The 17,366-nt window shown below is 36.5% G+C and overlaps 1 protein-coding gene across 1 annotated transcript in view; it reads left to right on the top strand.

Moving 5' to 3' along the window:
* The first annotated feature begins 855 nt into the window (after window positions 1–855).
* The window catches only part of LOC127878482 (elongator complex protein 1-like), a 93,465-nt gene continuing 76,954 nt past the window's right edge, over window positions 856–17,366 (top strand). The window contains exons 1-4 of the mRNA XM_052425008.1: window positions 856–947; window positions 4,345–4,511; window positions 9,011–9,157; window positions 13,380–13,461. Coding sequence (XP_052280968.1) covers window positions 4,365–4,511; window positions 9,011–9,157; window positions 13,380–13,461 — 376 coding nt within the window. The 5' untranslated portion in view covers window positions 856–947; window positions 4,345–4,364. The remainder of the gene's footprint in view (window positions 948–4,344; window positions 4,512–9,010; window positions 9,158–13,379; window positions 13,462–17,366) is intronic.

Below are 17,366 nucleotides of genomic sequence, written 5' to 3'. Positions count from 1 at the left end.
CATAACATCAGCAAACAGGTACTATATTTACCAAACAAGGCTTTTGCTTTGAACAACTTTTCAAGAGACCATCTGCTTTTAAGACACAGCGATGAACTCTGTCAAATGAATATCTTGCTAACGACACACGGAAACGGTTCTGAAAGCTGTTAATATGTTATCGTTTTTACTTGCAATAGTGGTACTAGTATTGTTGTTTTATCGAATAGTTTTGTGTAAGATTGTGCCATATGGCAACAGTATATATCAATTTAATCGATATCAAGGCATTGTTGTCGACTGAAGTATATAACACAACCACACATATACGCCAGAGCTGAAATCGTGCCGTTCGGGAAATTCGACATTTACTTTTAGTTTCCCCCAATAAAAAAATAGATTATGACAAATACGAGAAGTGAAGATTTCTTTATATAAAAGCTGTTGCTCAGCATTAGTCTTAACAGACACTTGCAAGGCATAAATTAATAATATGAGGATTAACATAAATACATAGAAACATGTTTTGCCATAGCAAAAGTATTTCCAATTTAAACATGCAACATATGCGGTGGTACGGAGGTGACATTCGAAGTAGTTTTCTTCACGGTCGAACTTGTAGGTGTGTACGTGCGCTTGAACAAATTATCACGTGCGAAAACGAATGTCTCACGTGCGACGAGCAAGTTTACACGTGCGCGCTTGCAAGTGTTTATGCACGTGCGCTCGTCAAGATTTTAGTCAATTACATTGCAGAAACGCTTAAGTGCATGCTTTATATTTTGTTCAGACATAGGTCAGACACCCGCATACGCGAAGGCTATAGAGATGCTATCATTTTCCCTAACTTGTCATTTATCAAACTCAGCAGCACCAACATTCAGAACTCCGTCTTTTAAACAAAACCAAGCGCCTGTCGGTAAATGATGTAAACACGTCTTGATTTATGCAATAACTTGAATAAAAAGGTATCATATACAATTTAACATTTTGTTTCAAAGAAGTGATATAAAGGTATTTATATTTTAATCATCTATACGTTAAATAGTTACAAATGGTATTAAACTTTCTTTCAGCTGTTGACAAAAGTGTATTGCAATGTGTTTTCGCGATTTTTTCTATTTAGTGGGCATTCTACAGTTCTTCTTGAAAATCCACAGGCCGACAACCACTGGTCTGCAAAACACCCTCAAAACAAGGCCTTCAGTCACAACCTGAAAATAGATTCAGACAATATTCAGTGCAGCTCATCAACAGCTTGAAAATAAAGCACAAAACAATGCAGAAAATGCACTTTATTGATATCTGGGGTAAAAAAGACCCGTAAGACTTTTTGGGTGGTCTCGGAACTTGCCCGTAAAACCCCCATTTCAGATAAACCCAGCAATCACATATATCTTTCCGGGTAAGTATACGCACACAGTGGACAACATGCTTTGCACTATCAAAGCAATTGCTTTCAAACTGAGCCAAACAAAATGGGTCATTACCATTGAACTTTTTTGCACTGCTAACTTATTTAAACCCACCAATGAAATCTGTCAAATGCCAGCTGCTTCAAGCAGGAAGTACATTTGATTACATCTCACTCAGCATGTTGTTGTTGTTGACTAAAATTCAGGTAACTTAGTTTCGAATTACTGAAAACAAGTGAAATTACTAGAATATTGATCATGTATACTTACATTTAAGCTCCCAGGGCAACAGATAAGATTTTGGGTCAATTAGTTTTCACTGCAAGCTTTTTGTAACTATTAATTTTTTTTCCATCAAAACTTTTTGTCAATTAGTTATTTTTACAATTTGATCAAAACGTTCATACATTTCTGGGTCAGATTAGCGCTTAATGTTTGGATATTGATTATTCTCAGCAATTCTTATTCCAATTAAGTCATTATAAATTCACAGTGACAATGGTTTTTGGTAAATATTAGTTTTAATTGTATATTGACAAATGGATGATGGTGCATTTTGTTTCAACCAGTTTCAACACTCCTGCCTTTCGGTCTCAGAGCATACTCAAGTTGCCAAACCCTCTCCATGAATGACAAGCCAGTGGAAATCAAGATGTTATTAGTTTTTGAGACACGGAATAGCAGCGGTGTTTTTAGCTGAATATTTCAGAATCTGTCGCCACCTATTAAATCTGATAGAATACTCTTGCCAATGTCTTTTCCCGACGGTTTGGGTCTCGTTACGAATTGTAAAATATTTGGAGCGCACACCGTTTATGAAAGTTTCCTAACCCGTCCGGGTTTAAAAGAGAACATTTCCTGATTTTTTTCGGCGAAGTAACTTTTTATATTGACACCGGCCCAAAACGGTGTCTACATAAACTAACTGAAAATATAACGGCCGCACTAAAGGTTACAGTACACTTATCATAAAGACTCATGTAGTCTCCAACCTTCAAGCTAAAGCGTGAATTTCTATTATCATACAACATTGTTTCCCTACCACATGCTCAAATAAATATTTTAAAATAAAGTCATGGCAAGTACAGTTCCCCATACAGAGAATTGTATCTCCAAATATAGTATTGCACTCCAAAAGTATGCTGTAACCTTGAAGGCGAAACTTCATATGCACAGCTAGTCTTATTAAAGCATGCGTCCTGTATTGAATCCTATGTTCAACAACATTTTATGGCTCAACACTGTGCCTTATTAAAGGCATTATGAATTTCCAGTACTTCATACATTTGTTGGTCTCCTGACCTGTTTAAAGTGTATCCATTAGAAATTCACCAGTCTTTAATGGTAGCTTCTTCATTTTCTATTCTATTTTCCTCAGGTTTGTAAACCTACCACATATTGTTAGTTTTCTTATTCTGATGCATATTCAAGTCCAAAGCTTTAAATTATGAAAATGTATTGCTTTTGAAATGTAGATATGCAAATCTTGCAGGGTTGGCACCAATTGACCGCCCCTGGTTTTAACCGGCGGGTTTTACTCCCAAATTGGTCATTACTGGTCAATACTGGTTGATTGAACTTTACCCCCAATTTCGATTAATATTCCAAGCTTAATTAAACAATATTGATAATATAAATTAAACAGACATTTTGCCAATAATGTCTTAAGCTATTAATACCCACTATTTTATACCTGTTCATGCAATTTGTAGGCCAATCTCTCAAAATTTTGCAAATAAGTCAAAGTTGGTCAATTGGATTTTTCAAGTCGATTGAACTTTTTTCAATTCTAATGAGTTATGAATGTTCAGATCATTCTGTGCTTGATTCAACAAGAACTTGTCAATAACTGTGTATTAGTTGTTCCTCATGCCCACTGTCCCCACAGTCTTCTCACAGTCTTCTCACCTATACAGTTTGGGGCACCCAAAACTGATAATAGGGCCTTAAATGGCACCTTTTTGACACGACCCTTACTTGTCATGTATTCTTGCCTAGATTTCTTTAAGTACTTTTTAAACAAAATAGTTAAAAAATATTTTATTTTCCATTTATATAAAAATAAAAACATTATAAGAAATAATTATTTAAAGAAAAAAATTATTGAAAAGAAGAGTCTAGAGTAGACCCACAATTGGAAAACATTATTTGTTGGCAAAACCAAGAACTTTGATTGCTTATTCATTTGAAGTCACCAAATTGAACTTTTAAATATGAAAGGGAAAAAAACTCGTAATACAGAAAGGAGACAAGTTAGAAGTAACTACTATATTAATAGCAAGTTATCTCCTTTTGTGTGAGTGAAATGAAATAGCCTTAGGGCATATTTGCTTCATTGTCAATATCAGAGACATAACACTGCATGCATTTTATTACCAATTAAGGCTTAGGGGCCAGATTTATGACCCTAGAAAACACAGCAGTTCTCAGTTTGTCCATCTGCTTATCAAATAGATATACCAATAGATCAGTGAAATACTATGGTAACTACAATAGTAATAATACTTTAGTAACAGATGTGATACACTGAGATAAAGATGTTGCCTAAGTCCTTATGTATTTGAGGCCATTTCCATAAATAATAAAGAAGTCATTTTTTACAGCTTTTAAGATTTTTTTTCAATATAAAACTCAAAAAAAGTTTATCAATTACAGAATAATGATTGATTTAATATAGAATAGCTTAAAGTCTTCCTTTGTGATGTTTCAATTATACAATTTTCAATGAACCGGTATTGACCAATAATGACCAGTATTGACCGGTTTTAAACAGGTATTGACCGCCGGCCTGGTCAATACTCAATTGACCGGTCAATATGCCAAACAACAACAAAACATTCAAATGATGAAAAAAAAACACTACTTTATATATTTCAAGATTGATAAAATCATAAAGTGTTCATGGGTCCAGGTTTTTGCTAATTCCTATGTTGTACATCTCTCCCTCTAGGATAGTTTTCTGCCTTGAAGATGAGGAATCTTCATTTGGTGTCCAGCCTTCATCAGAGGCTTGAAGACTGTGTGGGAGCTGAACATCTGGCGGTGAACTTTGATGATGGGACTGTGTACTGTGCCACAGAGAGAGCGGTCACTGCTTTCCAACCAGCCACTGGTGAGGTGAGTGCTATCTATAAATGAGCCTTGTACTGGGAAAACAGGGCTTAATGCATGTCCACACATTCTAAACAGGTATTACACTTTCTGCTTGTATGCATTTTTTTGTTTAAAGGAAGTCTCTTGTAAAGGAAAAATCCTGTGAAACTGGAAGGTGTCGTTCCTGATGAGCATGTGTGGACTTCACAGGCAAATCTTGGACAACATTTTACACACATACATTTAGCCCAGTTTTATCAGAACAAGGCTCAAATAATCTTTTCCCTATACTGTACCAACATTCTCCTTGATGTTTGGACTTTGAGATGTTTGGAAATGGAAGTTTTCACTGTTCAAATGAAGACATTTCAAGTTGTAACAACTATTTTATTGATTGGTATATAATTCTGTTTCATGACAATTTTATCAGTAACAATTGAAGAGCAATTTAAAAAAAGAGAACTTTTTCCCAATTTAAAATAAAATTTATGCTATTGAAGTGTGCAACATTATGGCATAACCCATATTGCAACATATTGTGAACAGTTAACCCCTTGTTATAATACGTATTGAATATAATGAGTACATTAAATTTTGTAAAAAGGATACTATAAAATACCAGAACACTGGACTTGAACCTACATGTATATAAGATGTTTTCCATCCATAACTTGTGTATCCATGCAAGCTTTGTTGTAATGACTGAAATTTTAAATGAAAAATGTTAATTGATTATTTGCAAATTTTAAAAGTATTGTTTTTTTTTAGCTCGGCTGTTTTCGGAGAAAACCCGAGGTATTGTCATAGCCAGCTCGTTGTGTCGTGTCTGCTGTCAGTGTCGTGCTAAAACCTTAACATTTTGTCAAGGTTTTGAACATTGGCTCTAAAATCAAAGTGCTTCAACCTACAACTTTGAAACTTCATATGTAGCTGCACCTTGATGAGTTCTACATGCCCCATTTTTGAGTCACTAGGTCAAAGGTCAAGGTCACTGTGAACTCTTAAAAAAAAAAAATTCTGTCAAGCTTTCATTTATTAAAAACTGCTTCCGCAGCCGAGCATGGCACCTGTTAAGCGGTGCTCTTGTTTTATTCATATTGTCATTCATTGTAGCCTTCACATTCTCATGCATTGCTGAACTGACTCTTTCTGAAATGGAATAGGCTGTCATGTAATGTGTCAATTTACATGCTTTAGCTGAGATGGATATATATTTAAAAACAAAAAATGCTAATTATTTATTTACCTGGTAGATCTATAGTTTTTTGGACCTTAAGATTGAAAAAAGCAATCCAGGACTATTTAAATTACAGAAGTAGTATTTAATTAAATATATGAAAAGATATTTTAAGTAAATTCTAATTTGTTCTCTGATTGTGTACTTTTTATGCCCCTGGTAGGGTGGCATATAGCAGTTGAACTGTCCATCAGTATGTCAGTCCGTCCATCGGTCCGAGAAAAAACTTAAACATTGGCCATAACTTTTGCAATATTGAAGATAGCAACTTGATATTTGGCATGCATGTGTATCTCATGAAGCTGCGCATTTTGAGTGGTGGAAGTTCAAGGTCAAGGTCATCCTTCAAGGTCAAAGGTCAACAACAACAACAAAATTATAATTTTATTTCAAAGCGGCGTTCTCATGAAGCTGCACATTTTAAGTGGTGGAAGGTCAAGGTCATCCTTCAAGGTCAAAGGTCAATTTTTTTAATTTCAAAGGGGCGCAATAAGGGGCATTGTGCTTCTGACGAACACATCTCTTGTTCATTCAGCTTCTCTTCCTTGACATTCTGAAAACAACAACAATTTTTTAAAAGTTGTTTTGTGATGAGTTTTTTTATAAAAATAATTATGAACAGTATTGTAGCATGAATTTCAGTGTGTTTTTTCACCTAAAGGGGAATGGTGGCGGGGCCCGTCCAAAGGGGAAAAACGCGTCGTTTTTTAGAAAAGGGGAAATTAAAAATTTACTCTTTAATATGTAATGATATTTATTATATGAATACACATGTATGCATGAATGTAATATTCACAGCTGAATGTCTTTGTCCTTTTTCTTAAATATATACCAATTATTTTTTCAACATTAGTTTCAGATAGTTCAGCCTTCATGCACAGTCTTAGTTTTCCTTGCCATTTTGAGTCTAATTGGGATTTTTTAAATCGATAAAATGGAAAATATGAGCATTTTTTATCAAAAAAATGGACCAAATTGGACTGTTTTTATCAACGAATATTGACACAATATACCTAGATACATCAGGCCTTTCCCTGGCCATTTTGGGAAAAAATGCAATTCATGTTAAATTAACTGATTTGGGAAAAACTAACTTAATATAACTCTTTATAATAATTCAAAATCATATTAATTATAGTTATATTCTTTATTAGTTGTTAATGAAATAAATTTGAGATAGATCAGGGCTCAACATTAACCGAAAAACCAACTTGCCCTACCGGGCCAGTACTTCCAAAATCTACTTGCACTGAACGTAAAGCAACTTGCCCAAACATGAAGTATCACATCAACTGTAAACCTCATATTGTTTGATAAACCAAAATGATACACCACAAAACCTTTTTTATTTTTGAACATTTAACAAAATGATTACAGCAATTAAAGTCTAAATTAAATGCTCTTTGTTCTTTTTTGCACTTTTCCGGGCGGACAACTAGATTATAAAATAACTTGCCCAGACCCAACTTTTACTTGCCAGGGGCAATAGGACAACCATAAATGTTGAGCCCTGTATATTTATCATAAGACAGTTATTTCAACAACAACTACAATTTTTTTTATTTTTTGTTTACTTTTGGAGGGGATTTTTTCTACAAAATGGGGGAAAAATATATACTCTTTTTTTGAGGGAATGGGGCCGAATATCGGCCCCGAAATTGCCATAAAAAAACACTGAATTTGAACATTTTTTCTCAACAATTGTAAAGACAGCGGACTATACCGACAATCAAGATGTACATCAATTTATTTTCTACAGCTTTGCACCTGGTAATTCTTCTTATAAACTTAATTTTTTCATTATACATGTGTTTAAACAAAATAATTTTACCCTAACCAATTTTATCTATTGTTGTGGCATATTATTATGATAATTATCAATGAGCATATTAATATGTAATAAGGCAATTTAACAAATATGTTAGTAAAGCCATGCTCTGGACGTAAATGAAGATGAACTCCACTCATTCATGCAGATAGTATTCAGTAATGTCAGAAACAATTAGTTGAAGTTATTTGTGTTTTTCTATTTTTTCTCAACTTCACCACCATACATCGATAGCTCAAAAACTTTATTAAATTTTCCCTACACTTTGTCAACAATTTTCAGATAACAGCATGATGCATGCAAGTTAATTATCCCCCGCCATAGGCGGAGGGATATTGTTTTGGCGTTGTCCTTCCGTCCGTCTTTTAGTCCTTCCGTCCGTCCGGCACTTTTGTGTCCGGAGCCATATCTTGGAAGTGCTTTGACGGATTTCAATGAAACTTGGTATGAGTATATATATAAGAGGATGATGCACACCTAATGGCATTGTACACCATCTGTTAATAACAGAGTTATGGCCCTTTGTATCTTGGAAAAATGCTTTTTTGTGTCCAGAGCCATATCTTGGAAGTGCTTTGGTGGATTTCATTGAAACTTGGTATGAGTATATATATGGATAATTTGGCGTGCCTCATCCTCTTATCCGATAAGAGGATTAGGCAAGCCAAATGGCATTGTACACCATTGGATAATAAAGGAGTTATGGTCATTTGTATCTTGAAAAAATGCTTTTGTGAGTGTCAAATATAACACTTTTGTGTCCTGAAGCATATTGGCGGGAGAGATCAATTCAACAAATTTGCTTGTTAATATTGCAATGCAGCACAAATTGTGCGATGATTTCATGTACCATAGTATACAGTTATACTGGTTTATCATTGTACCACTTATACTTCCAGAAAGTCCTGCTTGCAAAGGGTATATTATCTTTTGTTACGATCATAAATGTGTACTTAAAACTTTATCTTTGTTTCCAGATTGTGACTATTATTATTAATAAATACCTAAATGTTCAGTTTTATAAATATTATTTATTAAACAATCTTTAGTTTAAATGTTTGTAGTTAATACACGTATTAATGCTAGCTGGTGTTAAGCATTGATTTGTTTTTATGCCCCCAAATCGAAAGATCAGGGCTTATTGTTTTTGGCCTGTCTGTCTGTCTGTCTGTCTGTTATTTATTGATTGTATGTGTGTGTCCCAAAACTTTAACCTTGGTTAAAGTTTTGCTATAACTTGCATTATTGAAGATAGCAACAGTCAAATTGATATTTGGCATGCATGTGTATCTCATGGAGCTGCACATTTTGAGTGGTGAAAGGTCAAAGTCATCCTTCAAGGTCAAAGGTCAAATATATGGCTTCAAAGCGGCGCAAAAGGGGGGCATTGTGTTTCTAATAAATACATCTCTTGTTCAAGTTGGAGTGTAGCCTTGATTACCTATTGTTCCTTTCCAGGTGGTGTGTAGCCTAGATTTGAGCAGTGTTGAGGATCAGCGAGAGGATGCAAGAATTCTGGGAATCCATCATCTGGCAGAGGACCAGAGCCTGTGCATAGCAATCACCCTCGGCGACATCCTGCTGTGGAACCTGCACTCACTACAGGTAGTCATTACACAGACTTGATATGAGTGGAACCTGCACTCACTACAGGTAGTCATTACACAGACTTGATATGAGTGGAACCTGCACTCACTGCAGGTAGTCATTTCACAGACTTGATATGAGTGAAACCTGCACTCACTGCAGGTAGTCATTACACAGACTTGATATGAGTGGAACCTGCACTCACTGCAGGTAGTCATTACACAGTCTTGATATGAGTACAACCTACACTCACTGCAGGTAGTCATTACACAGACTTGATATGAGTGGAACCTGCACTCACTACAGGTAGTCATTGCACAGACTTGATATGATTGGAACCTGCATTCACTACAGGTAGTCATTGCACAGACTTGATATGAGTAGAACCTGCACTCACTACAGGTAGTTATTACACATACTTGATATGAGTAGAACCTGCACTCACTACAGGTAGTCATTACACAGACTTGATACGATTGGAACCTGCACTCACTACAGGTAGTCATTACACAGACTTGATATGAGTAGAACCTGCACTCACTACAGGTAGTCATTGCACAGACTTGATATGAGTAGAACCTGCACTCACTACAGGTAGTCATTACACAGACTTGATATGAGTGGAACCTGCACTCACTACAGGTAGTCATTGCACAGACTTGATATGAGTACAACCTGCACTCACTACAGGTTGTCATTGCACAGACTTGATATAAGTGGAACCTGCACTCACTGCAGGTAGTCATTACACAGACTTGATATGATTGGAACCTGCACTCACTACAGGTTGTCATTGCACAGACTTGATATGAGTAGAACCTGCACTCACTGCAGGTAGTCATTACACATACTTGATATGAGTGGAACCTGCGCTCACTACAGGTAGTCATTACACAGACTTGATATGAGGGGAACCTGCACTCACTGCAGATAGTCATTACACAGACTTGATATGAGTAGAACCTGCACTCACTACAGGTAGTCATTGCACAGACTTGATATGAGTAAAACCTACACTCACTGCAGGTAGTCATTACACAGACTTGATATGAGTACAACCTACACTCACTGCAGGTAGTCATTACACAGACTTGATATGAGTGACCCTGCACACACTGCAGGTAGTCATTACTCACACTTGATTTGAGTAGAACCTGCACTCACTACAGGTAGTCATTGCACAGACTTGATATAAGTAGAACCTGCACTCACTACAGGTAGTCATTGCACAGACTTGATATGAGTGGAACCTGCACTCATTACAGGTAGAAATTGCACAGACTTGATATGATTGGAACCTGCACTCACTACAGGTAGTCATTACACAGACTTGATATGAGTGGAACCTGCACTCACTACAGGTAGTCATTGTACAGACTTGATATGAGTGGAACCTGCACTCACTGCAGGTAGTCATCGCACAGACTTAATATGAGTGGAACCTGCACTCACTACAGGTAATCATTGCACAGACTTGATATGAGTGGAACCTGCACTCACTACATGTAGTCATTGCACAGACTTGATATGATTGGAACCTGCACTCACTACAGGTAGTCATTGCACAGACTTGATATGATTGGAACCTGCACTCACTACAGGTAGTCATTGCACAGACTTGATATGAGTACAACCTGCACTCACTACAGGTTGTCATTGCACAGACTTGATATAAGTGGAACCTGCACTCACTGCAGGTAGTCATTGCACAGACTTGATATGATTGGAACCTGCACTCACTACAGGTAGTCATTGCACAGACTTGATATGATTGGAACCTGCACTCACTACAGGTAGTCATTACACAGACTTGATATGATTGGAACCTGCACTCACTACAGGTAGTCATTACACAGGCTTGATATGAGTGGAACCTGCACTCACTACAGGTAGTCATTGCACAGACTTGATATGAGTGGAACCTGCACTCACTACAGGTAGTCATCGCACAGGCTTGATATGAGTGGAACCTGCACTCACAACAGGTAGTCATTGCACAGACTTGATATGAGTGGAACCTGCACTCACTACAGGTAGTCATCGCACAGGCTTGATATGAGTGGAACCTGCACTCACTACAGGTAGTCATTGCACAGATTTGATATGAGTGGAACCTGTACTCACTGCAGGTAGTCATTGCACAGACTTGATATGATTGGAACCTGCACTCACTACAGGTAGTCATTGCACAGACTTGATATGATTCGAGCCTGCACTCACTGCAGGTAGTCATTACACAGACTTGATATGATTGGAACCTGCACTCACTACAGGTAGTCATTGCACAGACTTGATATGATTGGAACCTGCACTCACTACAGGTAGTCATTGCACAGACTTGATATGATTCGAACCTGCACTCACTGCAGGTAGTCATTACACAGACTTGATATGATTGGAACCTGCACTCACTACAGGTAGTCAATGCACAGACTTGATATGATTGGAACCTGCACTCACTACAGGTAGTCATTGCACAGACTCGATATGAGTACAACCTGCACTCACTACAGGTAGTCATTGCACAGACTTGATATGATTCGAACCTGCACTCACTACAGGTAGTCATTGCACAGACTTGATATGATTCGAACCTGCACTCACTACAGGTAGTCATTACACAGACTTGATATGATGGGAACCTGCACTCACTGCAGGTAGTCATTACACAGACTTGATATGATTGGAACATGCACTCACTACAGGTAGTCATTGCACAGACTTGATATGATTCGAACCTGCACTCACTACAGGTAGTCATTGCACAGACTTGATATGATTGGAACCTGCACTCACTGCAGGTAGTAATTACACAGACTTGATATCAGTGGAACCTGCACTCACTGCAGGTAGTCATTACACAGACTTGATATGAGTGGAATCTGAACTCACTACAGGTAGTCATTACACAGACTTGATATGAGTGGAACCTGCACTCACTGCAGGTAGTCATTGCACAGACTTGATATGATTGGAACCTGCACTCACTGCAGGCAGTCATTACACAGACTTGATATGATTCGAGCCTGCACTCACTGCAGGTAGTCATTACACAGACTTGATATGATTGGAACCTGCACTCACTACAGGTAGTCATTGCACAGACTTGATATGATTCGAACCTGCACTCACTGCAGGTAGTCATTACACAGACTTGATATGATTGGAACCTGCACTCACTACAGGTAGTCAATGCACAGACTTGATATGATTGGAACCTGCACTCACTACAGGTAGTCATTGCACAGACCCGATATGAGTACAACCTGCACTCACTACAGGTAGTCATTGCACAGACTTGATATGAGTACAACCTGCACTCACTACAGGTAGTCTTTGCACAGACTTGATATGATTGGAACCTGCACTCACTACAGGTAGTCATTACACAGACTTGATATGATTGGAACCTGCACTCACTGCAGGTAGTCATTACACAGACTTGATATGATTGGAACCTGCACTCACTACAGGTAGTCATTGCACAGACTTGATATGATTCGAACCTGCACTCACTACAGGTAGTCATTGCACAGACTTGATATGATTGGAACCTGCACTCACTGCAGGTAGTCATTACACAGACTTGATATCAGTGGAACCTGCACTCACTGCAGGTAGTCATTACACAGACTTGATATGAGTGGAATCTGAACTCACTACAGGTAGTCATTGCACAGACTTGATATGAGCCTTGCTCTGGGAAAATGGGGCTAAATGCATGGGAGTAAAGTGTCATCCCAGATTACCCTGTGGCCTGTGCAATACAAACATTAGTCAAAACATGTTTTAAGAGATTGAATTAAAACAATATTTAAGAGCAAATGCTCATAACATCTCCAACATATAAACTCTCACTTGATTTTGTGTGCTTGTAATTTTAAAAGTTTGTAACAAGTGTTTTCAAAATGATGTCCAAATTTTTTTTATATCGAGCTTATTGTGAATTTTATTTGGTCAAATCTCTGATAGGCCATTTAGGTAGAGAAATTTGATCTGGGAAAACTGGGCTTTAAGTTTGTGTGTAAAGTGGAGTCCACACATGCTAATCAGGGATAATACTTTCTGCTTTTCATTTTTTTGTTAAAAAAATCTCTTAACAAAAAGCCACTTAAGGCAGAAAGTGTTGTTCCTAATTTGCTTGTGTCAACTTTACAGGCTAATCTGGCACAACACTTTATGCACATGCATTAAGCCCAGTTAATCAAGATTAAGGCTCCTATATCATGTTATTTCCCAGGTGGAGTGTGTCGGCAGTGTGGAGTCCGGACTGACGGCCATGGGCTGGAGTCCCGCCTCGGAGATCATCTGTGTCACCACAGGTTAGACATTGCATACTGAAGTACCTTAAGTTATACCCAACGTTTGCAAATACTACCCTTCAATTGGGTTTGTTGTAGAAATGATTTTAAACCCATTATAAACATATCTTTTAGTAATTAAAAAAAATACTGCTTTTTCCCATGATGGTGGATATTGGCTGTTAGGTTTGTAAAATATAAGGCATGAATGTTTCATAATTGTTAAAAATATAGACACAAACTTTTTAAAATTGTGAACAAAACAAGTTGTGATTTTGTTGAAAAATTAATAAATTCAGTTCTTTATGCACAAGTATTGTAAAACATGTTTAATAGTTGCATCAAATCTAAGTTGCATAAAATAAATACAATCAAATCAAATTTTCATTATCTGGACCTTCTTTTGTCTTGAAGAACGACAACACCATTTTTACAAATCAACTCTATCTACAAACTTGGGAAAGTCTAACCGCAGTCAATACATGGCATCCTTAATATAAAACCTTCTACCTTTTGTCTCTAAGTTGTCATTTGGTTGGTAGATTAGGTTATAATTGAATAACAGTGCTTTTGTGAGCATTGTGAGAAATATAAGCAGTATACTTTTTTAGAGTTTAAAGCCTTTGTCATCAATTTTGAGATTTCTCATGTGCAGAGTATTCCTGAAATTGGTTAATATATACAAGTTAATATATACAAAATAATATAATACAAGTTAATATATACAAGTTTTTAAACTTGCATGCATATCATTGAAATACATTAAAATTAATTTTCTAACAAATTGATCACACAATTAACAATATTTGTAGTTATAAACAGATTAGATTAAATGGCGACTCTGTATTGTTGTTATTGTATCACTCTTGGTCATAGCTGCACTTATAACGTGTTTTCACTTTCTTAAAATGATTCAATCCTTGTCCATTGGAAAATTGTATGAAATAAAACTTACTTTGATTTCTTCAAAGTGCCTTCAAGTTTGTTCAAATTTGGATCCCTTACTTGGTCTGTTTTTTTAACATAAAAAATCGAGTTTTGTGACACCATTTGATTATTTGCTTAAACAATTGTGTGTTTTTATGGCCAAGCTTATTAGCTCGGCTGTTTTTGGAGAAAACCCGAGGTATTGTCATAGCCAGGTCGTCGTGTCATCCGCCGTCTGCCGGTGTCGTGCTAAAACTTTTAGATTGGCTCTAAAATCAAAGTGCTTCCACCTACAACTTTGAAACTTGATTTATAACATGACCTACGCTCCAGGAGTGAAATAACATAAAACTCAATTTTGTTTATTACACAGGTGTTATTACACTAGTTATAAAACTGTGAAATGACGTCATTTTTTTGACGAAATGACGTCATTATTCCAGCGAATTTCTTCAGTTTAACTCTTTTACAATGTGAATAAACGGTGAAAGAGCATAAAATTCATGTTATAAATAGAATCTTAGTTCCGTGGTTTTTTTTTATTGAATGTATTAAACTCGTCATCAAAATAATGATAAAAACTCGGCAAGCCGCGTTTTAATCTTTATTGATGACTTGTTTAATACATTCAATACAAAACGACCACTTGTGCAAGATCCTATATATATAGATGCACCTTGATGAGTTCTACAAGCCACACCCATTTTGGGGTCACTAGGTCAAAGGTAAAGGTCACTGTGACCTCTAAAAACAAAACAGAAACACTATGTCCCCTTTAGCGCCGCTTTGAAGCTATATATTTGACCTTTGACCTTGAAGGATGACCTTGACCTTGACATTTTACCACTCAAAATGTGCTGCTCCATGAGATACAAATGCATGCCAAATATCAAGTTGCTATCTTTATTATTGCAAAAGTTATTGCAAATGTTTAAGTTGGAGCAAACAAACAAACAAACACACAAACAAACCAACAGACAGGGCAAAAACAATATGTCCCCCACTATAGTGGTGTGGGACATACAAATTCTGTCAAGCTTTCATTTATTCAAAACTACACCGGCAGCCGAGCGCTGTGCTCCCTTTATGTGGTGCTCTTGTTTTACTTCATTGCCTCCACTTGTTTCAACATTATTGACGATGCTGGAACAGCATCGTCTAAATTATGATTACCATAAAAAAATTCTTCACGATGGCGACCTATGTAAAAGACCGTGCCAGTCCGATTGAGATAACTCGATTTTTCAGTTACTTCCCTTGGCATTCGCCACTGGTTAGGAGTTTGCTCGTTGATTTTCATTTATAACATTCTCCTAGCAGAGTTGTCGTTCGTGTTTCAACATTCAACAATGGCCGCCCCGTGAGAGTCTCGATTCAAAACTTTCTTACTGCATAAATTGGCTTGTTTCGCTATTTAGAAGCAGTCATTTATGATATATGAATTATTTATTCACTAAATCTCCGCTAATGACAACAATGGATGGAATTCGAAGGATATATTCGATGTGAATGGATCACTTTCTACAACAATAGCTTCGCCCATGAGAGACTTGATAACACTCATGTCAAAACTTTCTTACAGCTTAAATCGGCTTGTTTCACTATTTAGTAATGCAACAATAAATGGAACTCGAAGGATATATTCAATGTGAAATGAAGCACTTTCTGGATCTCGACATATTGACAAGGCAAAACTGGCATACTGATGATACTGGTATTTTTAGTTATCAATTTAAGTCAAATTTTTCTTTATAAATTTTGTTCGAACATTTTGCGACTTATTGAATGGCTATGATACCGGATATCAACAGCTCATATGGGATTTGCATATCACCAAGCTGTCCTGAAATACAACATTGATTACAAACTCTTTACTCAAATTACTGGTTTGTATGAATTCTTTCTTCTTTCTATTTAAGTAGTTGATATCATAGTCCAAATAATTAGACGTAATTTACCGTTTAGTCCATGTATATCGACCTCATATTTATAGGAGTAGATATTATGTTAAAGGGGCCTTTTCACAGATTTTAACATCTTTTGAAGTTAGTCATTAAATGCTTTATATTGATAAATGTAAACATTGGATCTTAAAAGCTCCAGTTAAAAATCCAGAATAAAATTCTTTTAAAAAAAGTAGTCCGCCGCAGGGCTTGAACCAGTGACCCCCTTAGTCCTGGAGTAAAAACGCATTAGCCTGCTCTACTTTTCTGCCAAGTATAAATGGTTGACATATTTTATACCTAATATAAGCAATCTTCGTAGTTTCACACAATTAAACAACAACAACATAACTCTCCAAATTATTGAATCGTTTCGCGTTGCAACGCTTTATAATTTTTGAATCGTTAAAAGATGCATATAATGGCTATATTAGACCATTGTAAATGTTCAGTAATACTGTTTCCTAAAATAACATAACTTAAACAAAAATTTGCGAATCCGATACAACTTTTTTCAATTTTTGTCTATTTACCAAAACGTGAAAAGATCCCTTTAAAGTTAAATGAACTGTATCCCAGTAAAAGAGACATTAAGGCGATTGTGGCCAGTTTAGATCAAGTTCAGCCTGCAGTTGCTTGAAAGCTGTTTGCTTAAGAGCGGTTTTCTGACAATGACAATTAGTTTAATTGGATACTGATTAGACTTCCCTTTTCCTGTGACCTGGCTAATTATATTCAGAAGCCTGGTAACAGTTTAACGTTAATGTTAACAATGTGTCAGACCAGGGCCTGGATTTTGAAATCTAGGACATGCATGGTCAGAAGATGTAATTTAAGATTATACATTTTTTCAAACCTATACAAATGCATACAAATATAAATAGTAAAATGCACTAAGTCAGAAGGCATTTGACTTCGGCTGGTGCCTTGGCACACCAGGTGTTTCGGTTGCAATAGTTTGATGGATTCACTACTTGGATGTTTAGTTACATTATTTACAGTATATCAAACAGTATTTAGCCTGAACCGATGATTTTTTCAAACATAAATAATTAT

The sequence above is a fragment of the Dreissena polymorpha genome, chromosome 4 (genome assembly GCF_020536995.1).
Source record: "Dreissena polymorpha isolate Duluth1 chromosome 4, UMN_Dpol_1.0, whole genome shotgun sequence".
NCBI classification, from domain to species: domain Eukaryota; kingdom Metazoa; phylum Mollusca; class Bivalvia; order Myida; family Dreissenidae; genus Dreissena; species Dreissena polymorpha.
The sequence above is the reverse complement of the archived record's forward strand: the minus strand, read 5'-3'. Positions and strand labels throughout refer to the sequence as shown.